The sequence below is a fragment of the Haliotis asinina genome, chromosome 11 (assembly GCF_037392515.1).
Source record: "Haliotis asinina isolate JCU_RB_2024 chromosome 11, JCU_Hal_asi_v2, whole genome shotgun sequence".
Taxonomy (NCBI): domain Eukaryota; kingdom Metazoa; phylum Mollusca; class Gastropoda; order Lepetellida; family Haliotidae; genus Haliotis; species Haliotis asinina.
Window position 1 is genome coordinate 5096063 of NC_090290.1, and position 22207 is coordinate 5118269.

The window sequence follows — 22207 nt, forward strand, 5'->3', positions numbered from 1 at the left end:
CTAGCGCATCTGTCAGGGTGTATTTCTGGACGTCGAGAACATCTGTGACGTGTATTTCTGGATGTCAAGAGCATCTGTCAGGGTGTATTCCTGGACATCGAGAACATGTCAGGGTGTATTTCTGAACGTCTAGAACATCTGTGAGGGTGTATTTCTGGATGTCAAGAGCATCTGTGAGGGTGTATTTCTGGATGTCTAGAACATCTGTGAGGGTGTATTTCTGGATGTCTAGAACATCTGTGAGGGTGTATTTCTGGATGTCTAGAACATCTGTGAGGGTGTGTATTTCTGGATGTTGAGAGCATCCGTAAGGGTATTTCTGGATGTTTAGAGCATCCGTGAAAGTGTATTTCTGGATGTCGAGAACATCTGGGAGGGTGTATTTCTGGACATATAGAACATCAATGACCATTTTTTTAACACAAAAACACAGGTTGTCAAGAAGCTATGAGGAGGATTTATTCGACAGGAAATGTAGAATATACAATCAGTGATACGAATAACAGCCTATGTCAAATGAATGGGTATTATAATATCTATATGATACATGACATGGCGGAAACAGTGTATTATGGGACACGAACTCAATATGCATTCTTTATAAACATGGCAATAACAAAAATATTAACTCAGAGCAGAAATTACAAAAACGTCATATAAATGACATATACTTTCTATTGGCAATCTCGAGGATCAATTAACATACCACACATCTGGTTTGTATAAACATAATACAATAAATTAAATAAATATTTGCTGCCACAAAGAAAATAAAGCATTCTAGTATTATACCATATTTGCAAGATTATATCACAGACCCAGGCATGGGTTTGTGTCTTGGGAACATACATAGCCAATCAGCTGTGGTCATGCTTGCAATATAACATAAAAATGGAATTCTATGGTGCTTGCAAAATTGAATGTCAAATTTGATTGTTACAATTCATGTATCAGTTTCATCTTTGGAACTACTCACACTTGACAAACGAAATTGCACCACAAAGTAGATTATGCGGAACATTCAAATAAAGCTTGAGGGCATTACACGTATTTCTATAATATAATGAGGTTCTTTCTCTACAACATGAGCTGGCAGCTGCTCTGAACTGTTGGGTGAACTTGGCAGTAACAAGTGGATTTAAGTAACAGAACAATGCACAACAGAAACAAGAGAAACAAAAGGGAAAAAGAAGCTGTCACCAAGAATTTTCAGCATGAGAAGCACCATTAGAACCACACAGACTTGATCAGCCAGGATATCGTGTCTATTGTTAACACCCTTGACACTGCCTGTCAAAAGTTTTGAAAGTCAAACAGTCAAACAACAACTCCAGTGTTGGGCACAGGGGTGGATCAGAATCTCAGAGAACAGGGATGAACATAAATCAAGAAGTCAAAAGGTTAGGCGGAAACGCTCTTCTCGGATATATATCTCAGGAGAGATTAGGGATTGAGATTTAGGTGTGGATGTCTTACATCTAAAAAGGAAGGGTGTCATTATGGAAAAGGGTTGAGAAATGTTAAATAGGACAGCTTGTGTTTTTTATCAAATTTCTTTTTTATATTTTTGAACATTATTTTGGGACTGTTATTCGGTGGGAAGGCTGGAGGACGGCAGGACTTGAAAAAACTGTTTCCTAATGAGAAAGTACATCACAAATCTTGGCTGCCAAACTGACTTTGAATACATGATAAACAGTTGTGTTTTGTAGAATAAAAAAAGCAAATAAATAAAAAGAACTGCTTCTAAAATGCCATTTTTTTGTCAGCTGAAAACTCATGGTGACATAACATAACAAAAGACAAGGAATAAATATTGCACTGGCCACGAACAAAAACAGCAAAACATATTTGACACAGAAACACATAATTTGTTACTGGATCAGGGAATAAATGCAACAAGACACAATAACTAGATGGAAGCAACAGGACCAAAGTCCTCCTGCGTCCGGGGAGTAGCTGGTCGCTTCCAATTAACACCCATGGATCTGGGAAAGAATAAAGAAGCTTAATCCATAAAATATCTTGGTCAAGGATTACTCTTTTTAAAACTTTAGTTGTCTAACAGATTTGATTCCTTGCCAACGCTCCAAATACTGATGCAGGCTTCATAAACTGCATTTACAGAAAAACAATCGTCTTGATGAGAATGATCAGCCATTGTCTTAACATTTAGGTAGCCCCTCTCTCAAATATATTTTCAAAAAAATAATGTAGAAAAAGAAAATATTGTTGGTTTAATCAGACCAAATAATCAAACTCTACAAGATAGGGATGAAACACTGGATAAAACATGCACACAATAGTGCTGTGGCTGGACCAAGGGTGATAATGGGAATTTATCAGAAACACTCCCTGAATACAGAGGATGGGTTTATTGTGTTTTCCCCGTCATGTACAGCACAATAACCACACAGAGATGAAACACTGATTGTTCAATATGTACACAGCATGGATCAACAAGTCAGCACTTTCCTGGTTTCTATGGACACAGTATGAAGATGAAAACATGAAAGCTATCCTTCATCACATGACAAATAAGACAAACATTCATGTGGGTTTTAAAGCAAAACAATGTTTCTCCATCGATACGTTTGTGCAGGGTTCCGGCAAATGATTTTGACACTCAAATAATACTTCTCAAAATTACATACACCTCTGAATTTGTCATAATTGAGATAATGAGTTTAATCCTGTACATTGTATATCCACTTAGTGCCCATAAAAGGATAATTAAGTATGAATCACATAGATTATGACGAATCTATAAGAATTATTATGATATAATACAAATCTGACAGGAATCTTCTGATGATATTGGTAATAAAGCCCAATAAGTCAACGTTTGGCCCAATATAAAGGGCATCAGTTTGAACACCTGTGTATCACCTGTATCCAAGACCTGCTTGAACATAAGAATATGATTAATGTAATCGATGAGCTGGGGAATATGTTCCAAATGGAACGTAAACATGATGACGAAATTATTTGTAACCTTTGCAGCATAACATATTCATACAACCACTACATGTTATATCATGTATAATAGCCATTTCTCTGAATCACGTTTAGATGTCAAAGGGCGATGTGTCCGTATATATTCAACAAATTATGGACTAAATTTATGGATAAATTTGGTTCTACAAAAGTAAAAATAACTAAAAAGTACAAAAATATACAATGGGGCAAGAGTCACTGAACACTGGACAACATGGACAATACTTCGTATCAGCACGATTCGAAATCTAAACCAATATGAGGTCAGATTTCACAAATATGCAATAACTCCATGAGAAAAAGTAGTTCCATTATGAGAAGATGAGAAAATGATTTATATCACTATTTAATACATAAATGTTGCCATGACAACGAACATAAACAAGGCATACATACAGCTAGCTATTTTTGTAAACACTGCCATGACAACAAGCATAACAAAGATATACAACTCAATACATTGACAACTGTTGCCATGAAAACAAACAAAAAGAAAGTATACACATTGTTATTTTCATAAATGTTGCTATGACAACAAATATAAAGAAAGCACATTAATGCACAAGCAAGGAGGTGCCACATCTTTACAAATATCAACATTTGTCAGCTCCAGGTTGTCACTGTTGTCATAGCAACACCTACACAATATTGTTCCCATACCAACAATTATTATATTACTGTCACAGCAACACTTATACCACACTGTTGTCATAGCAAGGCTTACATCATTTTGTTGTCATAGCAACACTTAGATCATTTAACACTAAGTGTAAGCATTTTCTTACAAATGCATCTGCATGAAAGCAGCCCTGTGTCGTGACCTCTCCACTTCAACATATACAAGCCTAAGGTACAAAATTTGTTCAACGCAATGAATGGACCCTGTAGTACAACTGATATGTGAAATGATGATCTGCATCTAGTTTAAGTACAAAAATAAAGGATAATATCAACGCAGGAGAATGAAAACATGACTAGCTTTGTTTTCAAAATTCTCCAGCGCACATCAGTCAACACAACCATATATTTATAACATTTATCGGAACAGAATCACTGTCGGGGAGATTGTTTATATGTTGAATCATTTCTGTAGATTCAGCAAATTTAGTCACATTCCATCTTTTAATTCAATTATAAAATAAACTTTTTCCATATATAGAATTCATAATTTATCGGTACTTACAAAATTTGCAAACATGTCTGAATAATGTTATAGTGTTAATGAAACGAAATCCATATCTTTCTGTAGTCAAAAACACCTCTTGGTAAGCTTTTGCTCTTTTCTCTGTTCTGCAGATCACACAAATGTAACAGTCACTCAACGTAAACTGGAGAATTTCAAAAACTTCATAAATGACTGAAAATGATGTATATATATATATTTATATATCACTTATTGTGAAAACATATTTTATACATTTTCTCATACAAACATGAATATATTAAAGAGACTCTTGAACTGTAAAAAAACAACACTGCTTCACTTAAAGCAGGGGAGAAATCCCTCCTCATATGACTTGCTTTGCTAGAGTTATTGAAACAAACAGACTCAGTTTGCAAACTGGACAAGATCGGACGTGAAATAATGAGATTGTCAAAAACTCTACCCTAGAGGAAACAGCCTTATGATAAAGACGAGTGGTTTTAATCATGTAACATCTGCATTTCTTTTAAAGATGGACCATGTTCACTGTCTATAGCGAGCAAGTGAGTGTTTTATGCAGCATGGAACAGTATTCTGGTGATATCACTGTGTGATGTGTTGGTGGTTTCGACTGTCAAGAATAGATTTTGGTTGTCTCGAGTCTTGAGTCTCGATGTACATAGAGACTGAAAATCTGAGACATAATTATGATATAATGACATACATTTACTCTTGGACTGACTTACTGTGTACTCTGGATCAGATGGGACCAACAAAAATGCCTGAACACTTACAGCTCGTCAGTTTACATTGAAAGGTGAGAGATGATTTTGAATCCATTGATCAATTTCACAATCAAACAGATTTTATGAGATTGTTCACTTACTAGTTACCTCGTTTTCGTAATTAACAGAACTAACTGACATAAATAGGACACAATTATATGACAACAAATATTGAAGACGTAAATACGAATATTGCCACCATAGTCTTAGCCAGATCTGTTTTAATTCTTTTGAGTTGCTAATCACTTGGTGAGAAGCAATGGGACTGTACAGAGAAGTAATTTGCATGAATGAGTCGAGTTTCATGTCGCTTTCAGCAATAGTCTTGCTATATCACAGCAGGAGACAGTAGAAACAAGTAATTCAGTGCCACTCTCTGGAACAGAGAGATTCCAAAGTTCTCCAGTTTCAATACAGCTGTTTAACCTAGTTTTTTACGCAAATAAATTCTAGTTTAATATAGGTCCAGATTACACAGTGTCCATGGATCATCATAAGGAGACTGTAGTACTCGCCAGAACTGCCAAATAGTCCTGCAGAAGTGCCCCAATAAGCAACCTGCAGTTTCAGCATTAACATCTTGTCTCTTCAAATAAAAATAATTGAGGTACGATCTTTCAAAACTGCTATGTATGAAACATTTCAACTGCAATAATGTACAGCACAGGCACATGCTGCTGTTGCCCACAAGTGACTATTGCACAGCAATATATTTCTCGCACATGTACAGATTCTAACAGCTTAACATCAACTTCCGACATATTTAACATGTATGGATACAGAGAGTTATTGTGAGCTTGTAGCTGACCTTGGTCCCAGAGTCATAATGACAAATCACTTAAAAGCATATCATTCAAATGAAAAATTAATAAATAATGGAGTTCAAAGATAACACAAAAAACAGTAATATTAAAATATATTCTGTCAGTACACTGACAAAATATGTCCCTATTTTTCATATTTTGACAAATTTGGGAAAAATATGGGCCATTTTAGATTTTCTTCAGGAACTTATTACTATATTTTGAAATGAAACATATTTAATTGTTTTTCGTATTAAAAAAACTATCACAACAGTTCTTGTATATTAATTTGCCTAAGAAACTGGTGCAAGAAACAGACTCTAATCAGCAATATGCTACCGTGTATATACATTTTGATTGCGATAGCGTCTAGGATGACAACTGACTAAACTCGCACTACGTTAAGTTAAATAAATAATGATTTTGTACACATATTTGGCAGCATTAAGATATAAATACACATACAAATAAACAAATATTCTGATTCATATTATATCATTCATTATATGTGTGTTTTGATATTAAGTAGTTGTGGTTTGCCGATCATCAGATTCACAATGTAAGCTATGGGTTGAAGGAGTCCCTTGTGTATCTGTCAAGCATCCGACAAAACTATCACATCCGACCTCAAGTATTTCCACAGGATTTCATTGTTGTTTAAAAGTGTGTTTCTACTGACTGTCGTTCACAGAATCAGTTTCATGTTGGTTAACCTTCAGTCTGCTCAGTTAACTTCAGCATAAGGCCAGACAAATTATATTTCTTGTTTTACGGATCTGCCTGTCTTACTTTTCCAAGAATAAAAAAAAATAACAATAATATTCCCCGCTCAAAAAATAAGATCTGAATGTTCTTAAAAAAATGTACTTACAAGAAAAATGTTTCTAGATTGTTTCTTTGCACCTAATTGTGTATTTAGAGGGAATATTACTTTGATTGGGGATTTTGTTTATATTTTTTTTTCTCTCCTGCCTTTAGATTATCTGACAAAAATCCATAAAACAAGAAATACAATTGGTCTAGTTTAAGGTGCCTTAAAGAGAGAGGATGATTTGAAACAGTTGGGGTGTCATTAAATATGGAACACGCACAACAAAGTGCCAGCTGTATAACTGTAGCCAATAATTACTGGAGACAAGACCAGACAATCCAGTGACTGATAAATGATGACACATTAACAGCTTGTGAACGAGTATAACCTTCTGGGTCACACTCACCACAGTCTTCACAACTATAGGACCTATCGTAACTAAATAGTTTATCATGAGATGTTATTATTGTTACTTGGTGAAAATAGCTAAATGTAAACTTTGTGTAGAAAACATGTGGAAATAATTAACGACCTTGGCTCTACATCATGACTAATTCTGACCTGATTCATACCTGAATGCTCCAAGACATGTACTACCGAAAATGGTTGTGGATCTGCCAATTTTGTCACAAAAATATAGTCATTTTCATGCTTAATGTTAAAAAATAAAATATCCATTCAGATATGAAATCAAACTGTCTCACATTTGTTAAAATATTCAATCTCCAAAATGTACGGTCTTGAAAATTAAATTTGATATAAGCCAATTGCCATATATAACTAGTTTAATGGAAGATAGTATTCCTTACAGAGTTAACAGCCTATTACCAGATTTACATAAACCACAAAGCAATTCAATTTTAAATAGAGTAGATTTTCAAATCCATCTGAAAACTTCTGATCACAGTTTAACTTATTACCATAATTATTATAAATTCCTGTTACCGGAATCACCATCCACAAACATGATCACGGTAATAATCTGAGCATAGGATTACTTACAGGACAGAACTGTCACACTATTCGTCTGAAAACTTGTTTTCACAATTTAGACAGAAATGTTAATTGCTATTTCAATACTTTAATAACCTAAAAAAAACTAACATTAAATTGCACCATTCCACAATATATCAAAGGACATTCAGTTTCATTTGAGGTAAAAAACATTTCCTAGAGAGATTCTGAAGTCACTGAAGGCGTGTTCATCTGGCATCTAAAACTGCTTGCAACACAACTGTATTACACTTTACGCAGGACTACAGAAGCATACACTCTGACTCAGTTATAAAATTAACAAATATTTGTTCATGTCATCAAAACATATTATCACAACTTTGTCAGGTCAATGTGATACCACAAGCATCACGTTCAGTTGTCGCAGAGATTCTACAAGCCTGGTTAAAAGCTTTCTTCTGAAACCAGCACACAGTTGACAAACTGTCAACCTCTAAAAAATATCAGACATGGTAAAATTACCAGTAATAAATAACAACCTTAGGCTTGACATTCAGAACAGCATGGTGTACTGCACAAGTCTGTGAATCTGCTATTCTTGAAAAATTCACCAAACAACATAACACATGTTGCAGTATAACTTTCTCAGAAGAATTTTCACATCATTGTGAATACACTCTTATATTTTATGAACATATTTTAAAAAAAATTTATTCAATGAAGAATTTATACAAATACTTCTTTAACATTCTGCACACAATTCCTGACAAGGAAATGCACTGTATGATTGTCCAAAACAGATGGTACCACCATGTTGTTCTGAATTCAAGGGAGACAAGTCATACCTATAGAGCACTACATACCTATAAACACAATATCACATAATAGCTTCAACTTACATAGCATGAACAAGCATCAGATCTCAGTGGATTTCTGTCATGTGACTTTTGTTTTGATCATGTGACTATGTGATCCAGTCATGTGATAGCTTGCCATGGGACAAAAAGCTTTAGTCACATGACCACCATTTCAGTCACACAGCTATTGCTTAAATCATTCAGTACTGATAATTCAGAAAATTTATAAAAAGAGCATAAAATGTTTGTGAGCTTTGCCGAACTACAGAAATTATGTTTGACTCTTCTTACATCTTTTCTTGTTTGAAGAATACCATTTTGAACACAAACAGTGAGACATAGAATTACCAGTACTGAACCCTATTAACTTGTTAACACATTGTTAACATGTTAACACCAGTCTCTGTAAGACCATATCTTCACAAAACATATTTCTCAACATCTGCCTATTTCATGCCTTTTCTCAACTCGAACAGAAACTTGCATATTCTCATCTGAATTGACTACAAAAGAAACTGCCCATATTTAGGTTTCATGGTGTTTGTAAGACGCTGCTACCAAGACAACTCAGCTCGGAACCTTCAAATCTCTGTAAAATGTTGAGTAGTAAGTTGCTTCAAAATTTCCATAATCTTTTATTATGTTCAATGATTAATGTTTGAGAAGGTCCCTTTTTGTTTTTAAACATCTGTACACTGACAATTTGACAAATAAAGTCATACATGTATTAACTAAATTAACATAGAATTGATGTGAAATATTTGTTTTCAGTAATGTTAAGTAATCAATCAATTATTCTGTGGAAGATATAGTCTTACAAGGTGAGTAATGACAGTAACAGACCCGTTTCGACCTTCTACTGAAAAGTCTGATCTGAATTCTGCTTCTTCAATCTATACTATGGATCATAGCCCTGAGAAAAAACAACCTATTTTGAAATAATAAATAATTAACAAATCTGGCCAAACATCAAACTACGCCGCATATACGTCCACGGATGAGTCACGGTGCTTCTTGTTTCAACTTCTTTATCGTATTTTTTAACGCTTGCCTTTTGTTACAGAACCACACTCTGATGACTTCTCGGTCGTAGTTTAATTTTTCTGCTAATTCTGTCATTTCAGCACCTGAAATTGGAGAACATAAAATTAACAACAACAAATAGAATGATGGTAGTATTGCGTAGCTTTTTCATCCTGAATCGTAACTGCCATTAACAAACTGATCTGTTATTCAAATTAAACAAGATAAAATTTGGATGTTGTTTATGGACTGGTCATTTATATGAGGAAGAAGTGGGGTATGAGGCATGAAAAATGGGGTGGGGCAGAGAGGGGTGTTGGAGATGGACAGGGAGACAAAGGTGCATCCTAAAAACATTCACAAAAAATAACAGAGGGAAACGAAAATAGAAAAATTTAACACAGCCACAGCACAGGTGAGTGAGTGAGTGAGTAAGCGAGCAAGTGATGTTTCATGATACTTTAGTAATATTCCAGCAATATCACAGCAGAGAACACCAGAAATGTGCTTTGCATATTGTACCAATGTGAGGAATCAAACCCAGGTCTACAACGCGACAACTGAACACTTTAACCACTAAGCTATCCAACTGCCTCACAAAGTGCACGGACAAAAGCCATAATTACATATGCTAGAGGGAATTCTAACAGAAGAAATGGGGAAAAGAGCAACTACAACAGTGTACCCCTCTGTCCACACATCCACATTTACTCACCAGAGGGATGGGTGTTCCTCTCAAAATACTGGTTTAATATTTCCAAAGCCTGGGGCGTAAACGATGTACGTCTCTTGCGCTTTTTTGAGGGTTCGCTGCCGATGAACTCGGTGAGATTCTGAACACCGTTCTTATACCGCTCTTCCGCTTCCAGCATCCATCTCTCTAACACAGGCTTGATTTTCTGGGCGCTCTTCGGTGTGATGTCCAGTTTTTCAAACCTAGGACAACAAAGAGGAAGTGGAAACACCCTTGTCAGGTACTGTACATTTTACAGTCATAAATCTGAAGTGGAATCGTGACTTTACAAACATTTTCACATGCACACCTACATCATCATTTCAGGGTCGTAACAAACACACTGAGCTAAATGTGTTAATTTCTGGCAGTCGAATTTGTATTTTGAGGAACATAACTTTCAGATTCACCTTATGAAGTAAGAATAAACTTTGAGAGTAATGACCAAGATATCTTGATTTTCCTAAAAGTACAAAAGTTGACATCCATAAGCATTTGCCTTTATGTGTGTCTCTTCTTAAGTCTCGTAACACAGTAAGGTTTTAAAATGTTAATAAAAATACAAATCAGTGCTATACAAATGACACAGATAAAAAATGTCCCCTATTTTCACAACATATTATTTAAAATGCTGAATAAATATGTTATGAGCAAAGAAGCAAGAATTATCAAATGTTCAACACCATCCACTGTGGCATCTTGGGGATTACCTCCCTTTACAACAAAGCTGTGACACAACAGAACCAGCCAACATGTCTCAAGGAGGGAGGGGTCTTACCGACAAATAGCTGACTGACTGTAAGCTGGCCCTTCGGTGGCACTGAGGGCTTGTCCCACCTGTGTCTGGGTCAGTCCTAACGACAATCGACGGATCTTGAACTGTCGTGCAAACTCCTTAATCTCATCCAAATTGATTCCATCTACAGTTGTGCTCTCGGTTGAGTTGCCCACTGTGTCTGGAAAGGATACTGCTGGCTATATTGACAGCGACAATATTCACCACCGAACTGGAAGTCACTAACTGCCGATAGTACAGAGAGAGTAGAAAATTGTTCGTAATGACAGAGGTTCACCTGCACAATGGCTGACAACAGACCTCAGACAGACGCTGGTAAGTGTAGCTTAGTGGTTAAAGCATTAACTCAACATGTGATGTAAATTTCTGGTGTCCCCTGCCATGATATTGGTGGAATATTGCTAAAAGCAGCATAAAACCATACTCACTCACTCACACACAGCGAGTCTCCCATACACAACATGTCTCCCATACACAAGAAGTCTCCCATACACAACAAGTCTCCCATACACAACAAGTACAGAAGTGAGCACAGCTGACATGTTCCCACTTTCTACTCTGGGACATGGAAATGGCAGATATTCATATACATAATGTGACAGTTAGTAAGTCTCGTCTTACGCCACTTTCAGCAATATCCTAACAATATCATGGTGGGGGACACCAGGAGTGGGCTTCACACATTGTACCCATGTGGGGAATCAAACCCAGATCTTTGGAGTGACGAGCAAATCCTTTCACCACTAGGCTACCCAACCATCTCCAATAATGTGACAAGGATCAGCAGCTCACTAGACTTTCTCCTTGACTTCACCAAACTTTACATACATGTCTGATGAATGTTTAGCCACCTACTAATTGCACTGGTCATTATGGAAATATATATTGTTTTACACTTTGTAACATTTCATGGAAACAAGAGAAAACTAAATTCTGATAACCTTTAAGAAAATATAAAGCACATCTGCTGGTCATGATTAACTTAAAAAGTTTGGTGAATCTAGCATGTGTAGTTTCAGCCATAAGCCTTGGACAAGATGGCCACTTTTTGCATTCATTCATGTCTCCATGGAAACAGCAAACACTGAACTTCTGATAAACTTTAAAATAGCACAAGACACATCCATGGATAATGATTAACTTGTGTGTAAAGTGTGGGGATCCTAGCATGTGAACTTTAAGAGATATGCTCAGGACAAAGTCTCAAGACAGAAAGATGGAAGTACTGAATGAACACTATATGAGTGTCTCATACACTCAGGGTGTCTCACACAATGGGTGTCTCATACACATGCATTGTCTCATACACACTAGGAGTCTCTTACACAGCAGGCATCTCGTACACACTGGGTCTCTCACAGAAAGTATTTCACACACACTGGGTCTCTCATACACACTGGGTGTCTCACAGCAAGTATCTCACACACACTGGGTCTCTCATACACACTGGGTGTCTCACAGCAAGTATCTCACACACACTGGGTCTCTCATACACACTGGGTGTCTCACAGCAAGTATCTCACACACACTGGGTCTCTCACACACTCTGGGTGTCTCACAGCAAGTATCTCACACACACTGGGTCTCTCATACACTCTGGGTGTCTCACAGCAAGTATCTCACACACACTGGGTCTCTCATACACTCTGGGTGTCTCACAGCAAGTATCTCACACACACTGGGTCTCTCATACACACTGGGTGTCTCATATGCAGCAAGTGTCTCATACATTCTGCGTGTCTATACACACTGGGTGTCTCATACACAGAAAGTATTTCATACACACTGGGTGCCTCACACACAGCAAGCGTCTGATACACATGGTGTCTTTCATACACCAAATATTTCATACACACTTGGTCTCTCACCTACAACACTAAACACACAAGCAGAGTTGTCTCTCCTGTGCCAATCACAACCCCAGTCCCCATTACATTGCTTGCTTGTACCAACAATTAAGGGTTTGCCCTTGATGGGAAACTGTACTTCAATTCAAAGTGAAAAAGAAAAAACAATGACAATGTTGCATGTGAGAAAAGGGTCTTGAGTTCACCTTTCAGCTGAATGCTTCCCAGCTTTCACTCACTGATAAAGGAGTAAGAATATACTCTGACACATTGTGTTCCTCTTGTTAAAAATGTTTCACCCAATATGCTTCTAAATGCCATTCAAAGAGTTCATCTTTCAGTTTAAAGAAATATTTTTAAAAATTTAATGTTTTTTGAATATTCCCCATCTATTTTCCCATTTATTTAAGGGCCACAGAAACCATCATTCTCTTCTCACAGAGGTTACCTGTCATATCTTCCTTATAACCAATCTTCTTATTTCACAATTCTCATAAAATCCACAAATGGCAATAAATCGCAATATGAATCATCTCATTTCTTTCTATCCAAACAGAATATGTGTTACATCAACTTAGATCCAGCTTGACCAACACAAGCAAATGTGGGGCCACAAATATGTCGGGGCCTTGTGTTGAGGTGACATATTTAATGGCTAGCTTGTCTGTTCACAATTACATCACTGGGTTCTGTCTAGAAGAAATAGTTGCACATCATGCTCGGGAAGAGGTCTTAGTTTTTCTGAAGCATATGGAAATCATCGAGGCCTTACAAATGATCTTTTGAAACACTCACACGATGAAAAGGCTATTTATAGGAAGATATGACAAGTAACCTGTGTGCGAAGAGAATGAGAAACTGCAAACCAAACAGTAAAACAGTCTTCCATCTATCACGGATCCTGGCCATGACTTACCTGGTATGAGCTCACTAATACTGGTGGGAAGTCCATTTGAGGTCAGAACGGTCTTAGGGGATGAGAGGGTCAAGGGCAGAGACACGGTGCTCTTCTCTTGAAAACAGGTGCAGAAAAAATAGCCAAACTCAATATTAACTGAGGCAGAACTACAGTAACGTACAATGAGCAGCCAACAGTCAGATACAGCAGGAGCTTTATGTCTACGCCTGTTGCAGTAATCCACTACATCGTATACACATACTGCAACACCAAGAAATCAATAGAAAACTACAAGCAGTACGTAGCACAAAATGTGTAGGAGCTTCAGCCTAGCGATTCTGTTCCATATCAATTTCATGGGTTGGTATTTTTAAAATTCTTTTTTAAAAAACACATTTCAAATGTTTCTAAATCTAATTTCTCGAAAATAAGACATACAATGCATACAAACTAGGTGGACTAATATTGCCAATATGAGTGAGTTGATTAAGTGGTATAATTTTCATGTAATTGTGCATTTTTGCAATTCTCAATGCAGACTGGTCAGCTGTAATGATATGCCATAAGAATCTTTCAAACAGTAAAGTATGTCATCATCTGTTGTAAATAAACTGACATGCTCAAACTCAAACATTATTTCATCTGAAGCCAACTACTATTTTGTTCCTATGTAGTGTGGACATTACAAGCATCTTCTTCATTTTGTGTCTCAAAATGACAATCTCAACAAGATAATACTTAAAATATATACCCCCAAATGACTGTCCTGTGCCTTGTGAATGAATGATGTTCCAGGCCAAAATTAATCATTTAAAATTCTTTCTTGCAGGTTATTCTCTGATTACACAAGTTACACACTTAATAAAACATTTATTTGTCATGTTGATGACATGTCTCTCTTTCCAATTAATATCTTGAAATTTACTGCAACTTATATATAAGCCTGTATTTTATTGGTAACTGACAAAACAAACATGAGAGAGAATACATGAACAAAACGAAACTCAACACGTGCTGGAACAGAAGTAAGTGCGACACTTAAATAGGCACCATCAGAGCTGTCACAAACAGTATGGAAAGCATGGGACGAGGTATCATAGCAACATTTTGGCCCACAGGAAAATTAGCTACCTTTAAAAATTGTCTGAAATGTTCATTTGACAGCTGTTTCTTAAATCCAAACTGATTTTCTGCATGTGCTAATGGTTTTGATAGAATGTCTAAAAACTTTACCAAAATTCACCCTTTTCATGTACTCCTATGTTCCATGGTACAAAGTGTTCATAGCACTAAGGTGACTGACTGCAACTCCCATAACTTAACATAGTCTTAAGGTAGTCTGAGCCTTAAGGTTGTTTTGTACAACGGCTTCCTGTACATGATCACTGCCTTAGGTCAAAACAAGGCCAAACCATATAAGCATTCTTCTCATTCAAAAAACATGTTACGTACATTTATAAAGACTTAAGCATTTCTGAAATATTGAACATTTAATATTTCCAGTGGTCCAAAAGTCCTTATTGAATCTCATCCTTCGTATCAAAGTTTTTCTTTGGCAACTTACTTGGTAGCAATTGACTAACGGAGGGGGGAAGTCCATTCGAGGTAGCTGCCGGGTTGGCGGTAAGTGCTGTGGGTCGCGTGGGGCTGTGCTGAGCCACAACGGTGTGTGACGTCGACCCACCCACTGCTTGTGTAAGCGTCTGTTGTAATGACGGGGAAGTAGAGATGCTGTGATTGGCTGAATGACCTGCAGCGCCAGCAGTAGATTGGTTGGAGGAAGCTGAAGAATTATTTACTTGAGCGACAGAGACCGGTGTCAGCACCTACATTGAGGAAAGTTCCAGGTTAGTAAAAGAAGCTATATCTACATCAGTCAAAGAATCTATATCTACTTGAGTCAAAGAATCCATACCTACATCAGTCTAAGAATCTATATCTACTTGAGTCAAAGAATCTATATCTACTTGAGTCAAAGAATCCATACCTACACCAGTCAAAGAATCTATATCGACTTGAGTCAAAGAATCTATAGCTACTTGAGTCAAAGAATCCATACCTACACCAGTCAAAGAATCTATATCGACTTGAGTCAAAGAATCTATATCTACTTGAGTCAAAGAATCCATAACTACATCAGTCAAGGAATCCATATCTCCTTGAGTCAAAGAATCTATATCTAAAGAAGTAAAAGAGTTAAAGAATCTTGGAAATGTTGTCATAAGTAATTTGAAACTGGAAATCTGTTTCTTAATATTACTTTTCTCAACTCAATGTCTAATTTGACATTTGATACTTGGATTTGTAAAATGGATACGATACACAGTACATAAAAATATTTACCACGGCATCTTGGCCATGTTTAGGTGTGTCTCTACATTTAATATCAATCATATTTGAATAGTTACAAACTGTATAATCACCTGATTATCGAACTTGAATTTTCCATCTAATGATAATCCTCGGATTGCATTCTGAAAAAAAAAATAGAATGAAGAAGTCTAGGAAATGAGCAAAGGTTTTCCTGAACCAGAGGTCTATTCAAATTCTGCCTGATTAAAGGAGACATCACTATACTAGGAAAGACAACTCTATCCAGGAAAAGACATCTCAGCATAAACGTTATAATTTTAACTGCCCCACCAACAGTAGTATCCCCTCAACAATACTGTTACCATGGCAACACCTAACTATCATTAGTATCCCCTCAAAAATGTTGTAAATACTGAAATGCCCTACCACCAATAATCCCAAAATAATGTTGTAACTATGGCAACACCCAATTACCACCTCAAAAATGTTGTAACTGCCGATCCCAGAACAATGTGGTAGCCATGGCAACACCCAACTACCTCCCCAAAACGTTTGTAACTATTGTAACACCCTACCACCACCAATATCCCCACAACCTGTAACCATGGTAACACCAACAAGCTCCACCTACCTGTGTGCCAAGTGCTAGTAGCTGACCCTGTGCTCCTGTGGACAAAAGTTGCGGCAACGCTGCTGCCAGCTGACTCGACACTGCGTGACTACTACTACTGCTGCTACCATGGTGACTAGCAGGACTGGACACACTGCCTGCTGAAACAACAATATCACCATTGACTGACGGCTTCCAGGCGACAAATCTCATGATATGACTACTGCCTTAGGAATATACTAACATAATTACATGAATGAAACATCACAGATGAGTAATTACTGGACCAGACAAACCGGTGGGCTTCATAATAAGACTTAGTTTGGTTCCACACCGCTGTTAGCAATATTACAGCAACATCACAGCAAGGAACGCCAGAAATGGGCTTCACACATTGTACCTAGTGTTTGCAATACTTTACTTTACCAGTGGCCATCTGGGCCTGCTGCTACCTGCCAGCCTTAAAATCTACAGGCGCTGATTGAAATCTGTGATTCCATTTTCTTCAAGTAAAACCAATTAAAATAAATTTAGAGTGTATTGTACAAAGTTTCACAAACTCAAGAAACAACTATGACCCACAGAAACTTAACATGAAGGATTGTGAATGATTCCCGAACATTAATAAAGAAAAAATAAAGGTGAAACATACTTGACTGATAATTTACTGAAGGTCATAAGGACCTGCACATATTTGAAACTGCTGGCCCCATACAACAACCAGTGCTGGGCCTCCGGGCTGGCAGTTATTTGGAATGTTGATTGTACCCACTCACTTACAAACATATGACCTTGTCTAACCTGGATATTCGCAATGGCCATGACATGCAGTTTTAAAAAATTGGGGCATGAAGTTATCACTTCACAAATGTGAACTGAATATTTATTCAACAAGATAAAGGCAATTTTTCAGAATTCCTTCCACGAGAAACATCAGTTTTGACTTGTATTGTTCATAGACAAAAAGCATGTAAGAAAACACTACGAACTCTTCCACCACATTGGAACAACATATGAAACCTTATCAAGTCATGCCTCACAGCATTTCAGTCATCATAAATTCCCTTCAGCTGAGCCAGCTGTGACAATATCAAGCTAAGAGAAAAATAACATTCTGTACCGGACAGCAATATACAATAAGCACAGACATTATTACATAATGTTTTTCCTCTATATGTTGATAAAAAATTTTCCCCTAAAATATACCCTAGTTTCTCTGTACTTCAATGTACCGGGATTACCTTTGTATACAAAGTTACCTCCCCTGCCATGTCATGCAAATACAATTTTACCTTGTAACCTCCCCTTGGGTATTACTTGACTATGCTGTACTTAGTTACCTCCCTTGGGAAGTTACAGGTCAATGTCATAATTATTGACCAGGTACTCCTGACTGTTACTAGACGGAGATACAGCTATTACTAGGATCTATACTTCAACTGAGATGTTACCAGATAAGCTTCTATCTCCACCAAGACATCTTTGTTACCCTTCCAAGCCCCTCCCTGCCACCTGTTCCAAAGCAGCCATTATCAAAATCTTGATAATCCCTTCCAGCCAGAGACATGGTGTGTGTGTTTTTTTGGGTTTTTTTGCTGTCCTTGTGCATAATATTGATTTACAAGTGATGTACTATTTTCCAGACGTATGTGCATTTGTATTATCTGACACGTCCAAGCCTGTTCACATTGCAGAACAGTGCCTAACTTTTTCCTTATTACTGAGATTTATTAGTGAGATTTTTTCACTTTATAGCAAGATCTAACCGATAAAGAGTGCGATTTTCCATTTTATAATGAGATCTAACCTCTTAATAATGTGATTTTTTTGGCTTTATAGCATGAATTTTTCACTTTATAGTGAAAATTAACCTCTTAGTGGTGTGATTTTCACACTTTATAGTGCAATATAACCTGTCAATACTGAGATTTTTCCACTTAATTTTGTGATACTACCACTCCATAGTGCAATTTTTTGCTTTGTATTGTGATCTAAATGTTTAATAGTGTAATTTTGCACTTTATAGTAAATATATTTACAGACCTCTGCCATATAGCTGGAAAATTGCTGAGTAAGGCAGTAAATAGCCAGAGTTTAGGTTCTTAAACAGCCAATTACAAAATGGGTTAAATGAAATAAAAAATTTAATTGACAAAACATGAATATAATCTATCTACAGAAGGGAAATTTAGCTTCATATCATAACGGCCTGTTCTGGATTATGCATATTGCTTAGAGTAGAGCTTTATATAGCCTGTATCATGGTTTCAAGCCATATCAGGTTAGGGATGACCACACAATCTCCAAACTAGAAACAAACCCGGTTACAAGGCCTCACAAATCAGTACATTAGCCACTGGGCTCTATAGGACACAGCGACAGAAATGTCATTTTTTCTAAGATTGCCAGTGGGCACCTGAAAGATGATTGACATGTGACCTTACAAAAGTAAGTGTGCCCATATCTTATGTCATTTCTACACACGGCTTAATAATCAGTAAAAAAAATTTGTAAAACTTGGAAACTTCAGTGAGTTTAGCTTTATGCCCCTTTCAGCAATATTCCAGCAACATCACGCTGGGGGACACCAGAATAGGGCTTTACCCACAAGCTACGTCATAATTCGAAATGTGATTACCTGTTATGCACAATGGTATTCAAAATAGACAAAGACTGCCACCAATAGGCAGTTTGATGGTGTCCAAAAATACATTTTGAATAATTCCAGTTTGTAAAATTTATCCTATTTTCTATTAAATGCCTCATTATTCTCATAATTTGTTGTTGTACCACCAGGGCATATGGACAAAAATTCATCTCTGCCATTTAAATATTTACAGCGCCAAAGCACACAAATCAAGCCCCAGATCAAACCCTCTAATGCCATCACATGCCTGTGGTACACCAAGTTGTCTCCCCTGTCACGTTACACACTGCAAGGTCAATCTTGAGTTGTTGTCATGGTTACAGTCAACATGATATAAACAATTTATTCACATCAAGTGGTGTTTTATGGCTTCTAGTCTTGTGTTTACCTGTGACCCCTGCCAGGCCAAGGTTGAGAGGTTGTGCCAGTGCCTGTAAACTGGCAAGATTTGTGGCAATAATCTGCCCATTGGACGTCGTCAAGAGTTGAATCTGTTGATTCCCTCCCGTTGCCAAGGAAACCGGGATGCTGATAAACTGCTGTGTGCCATTACCTGTATGAGGAAGAGAACATTGTGAGGGATACAATGACATCATTGTTTCCTTAGACATTAATAATCCATGTCAGTTACATAACTGTCACCAAAGATCAATAAACAATCGACCAAACAGTTCTTGTAATCACTGGTTTATACATTCAAGCTCATAACACAGAGTACAAGCAGGGATGGTACTTGAGACTTTTACATGTTTATCTCAAGCTGTTACAGAAAAACATATTCCTCAGTACTGGGGGCATGGGGGCACAGAGGTTATAGCATTTGCTCATCTCACTGAAGGACGACATTTGATTCCCTATGTCAAGCCAATTTTTGGTGCTCTCTGACAAGATATTGCTGGAAAACAGCATAAACCATACTTACGCACTCACTCACACACTCACTCACTCATGCATGCATGAACTCACTGACTCATTCACTAGTGTGCCTGATAATAATAATATATATGACACATCACTCAGTATTAAAGTCTCATTACTACAGCTACTTTGAGGATGGACTGATCAGCAAAGCTTGCAGTTTTACTTCAAGTGAATGCATAGCCAACTTTTGCTGACTCCCATTTTGATAAATGTACATTTTTAGTAGAAGCAATGAGCTGCAAAGCCAGCATGGTTGCAGGGGGCCAATTCAAACCCAGAATCTCAAAACATATTAATCTGTATCTGATCCAGTCAGTACAAGTGAGATTGTTTCCATGTAGTATCAGAATAGAGCCCTGCTTCACGAGGTTATCATAGCGCTACAACTGTCATACCTCCTCTATTGTAACTATATTGTAACGTAGACTTACAACATTCGTAAGGCTACGACAGTTTTTTGAAACAGGGCCCAGACCAAAAACATTTTGATTGTATGTTCTCAAACTATTCTCCAGCATCACATTATGGCTAGTGACAAAGCTACCATGATAATCATGTCCTCAGGCATGTGACCCTGTCTGACCACATCATCATGACCATCGCCGTATTGGTGTAGCCTAGTCTTCTGGCATGTGTCCCTGTCTGACCACATCATCATGACCATCGCCGTATTGGTGTAGCCTAGTCTTCTGGCATGTGTCCCTGTCTGACCACCCTATCATGACCATCGCCGTATTGGTGTAGCCTAGTCTTCTGGCATGTGTCCCTGTCTGACCACCCTATCATGACCATCGCCGTATTGGTGTAGCCTAGTCTTCTGGCATGTGTCCCTGTCTGACCACCCTATCATGACCATCGCCGTATTGGTGTAGCCTAGTCTTCTGGCATGTGTCCCTGTCTGACCACCCTATCATGACCATCGCAGTATTGGTGTAGCCTAGTCTTCTGGCATGTGACCCTGTCTGACCACATCATCATGACCATCGCAGTATTGGTGTAGCCTAGTCTTCTGGCATGTGACCCTGTCTGACCACCCTATCATGACCATCGCAGTATTGGTGTAGCCTAGTCTTCTGGCATGTGTCCCTGTCTGACCACCCTATCATGACCATCGCAGTATTGGTGTAGCCTAGTCTTCTGGCATGTGACCCTGTCTGACCACATCATCATGACCATCGCAGTATTGGTGTAGCCTAGTCTTCTGGCATGTGTCCCTGTCTGACCACCCTATCATGACCATCGCAGTATTGGTGTAGCCTAGTCTTCTGGCATGTGTCCCAGTCTGACCACCCTATCATGACCATCGTAGCATTGGTGTAGCCTAGTGGTTAAAGCATTTGCTCATCCCGCCGGAGACCTAGTTTCGATTACCTAAATGTGTACAATGTGCGAAGCCTATTTCTGGTGTTCCCCCCACCCCCACTCCCAATATTGATAGAAGATTACTAAAAGCAGCATAAAACCAAACTCACTCACTCACAGCAATATCATGGCAGGGACACCAGAAAAGGCCTTCACACACTGTACCACAGTGGGGATTTGACCTTGTGACCTGCGCAAATGACTCACATAAGGATCAATTCTATCCCGAAATCCCTAAAGAGAATTCAGATAGGATGTCTGGATGTCAGTAAGCAGTATACAACACAAATCTGTTTTTATCTCACAGGCAGGATATAATTAATTCATTCCATACTTTCTGTACAGCAACGGTCAATACACCTACAGATTCCCTCACTGGCATTCCTTGGCCGCTGCATTGACAGCATGAGTATTACACACAGAGACAAGTCATTCATTGATTTACCACTGATTTGTGCCGACCTATTGTTACAGAATATAATGAGCAGACGGGCCATGATAGAAACAGCTGTTAATGGCAGGTAATGGCTGGATGGTACATGGGGGCTGAGACTTTGGGACCTGGTACACATAGCTCTTTTAATATTGTCACATGATATATACCAAAATGTAAAGCTAACGAGTCACAGATGTGTATGTATTTTCTCTATCCTGCATTCCTTTTGATGTTTATGCATGTGAACAAAGATGAGCTTCAGACAGATCC

The 22207-nt window shown here is 37.7% G+C and overlaps 1 protein-coding gene across 6 annotated transcripts in view; it reads right to left on the bottom strand.

Annotated features, from left to right (window-relative positions):
* Positions 1-434: 434 nt before the first annotated feature.
* Positions 435-22207, bottom strand: part of LOC137255836 (POU domain, class 6, transcription factor 1-like) — a 78941-nt gene continuing 57168 nt past the window's right edge. For 4 of the 6 annotated variants that reach the window (XM_067793401.1, XM_067793403.1, XM_067793402.1 and 1 more), the window contains 8 exons: positions 19607-19771; positions 16593-16732; positions 16072-16122; positions 15213-15474; positions 13667-13762; positions 10886-11063; positions 10090-10310; positions 435-9478 (listed from right to left, as the gene is read on the bottom strand). In XM_067793401.1, coding sequence (XP_067649502.1) covers positions 9354-9478; positions 10090-10310; positions 10886-11063; positions 13667-13762; positions 15213-15474; positions 16072-16122; positions 16593-16732; positions 19607-19771 — 1238 coding nt within the window. In that variant the 3' untranslated portion in view covers positions 435-9353. The remainder of the gene's footprint in view (positions 9479-10089; positions 10311-10885; positions 11064-13666; positions 13763-15212; positions 15475-16071; positions 16123-16592; positions 16733-19606; positions 19772-22207) is intronic. The other 2 variants (XM_067793404.1, XM_067793405.1) reach the window with 2 other exon arrangements.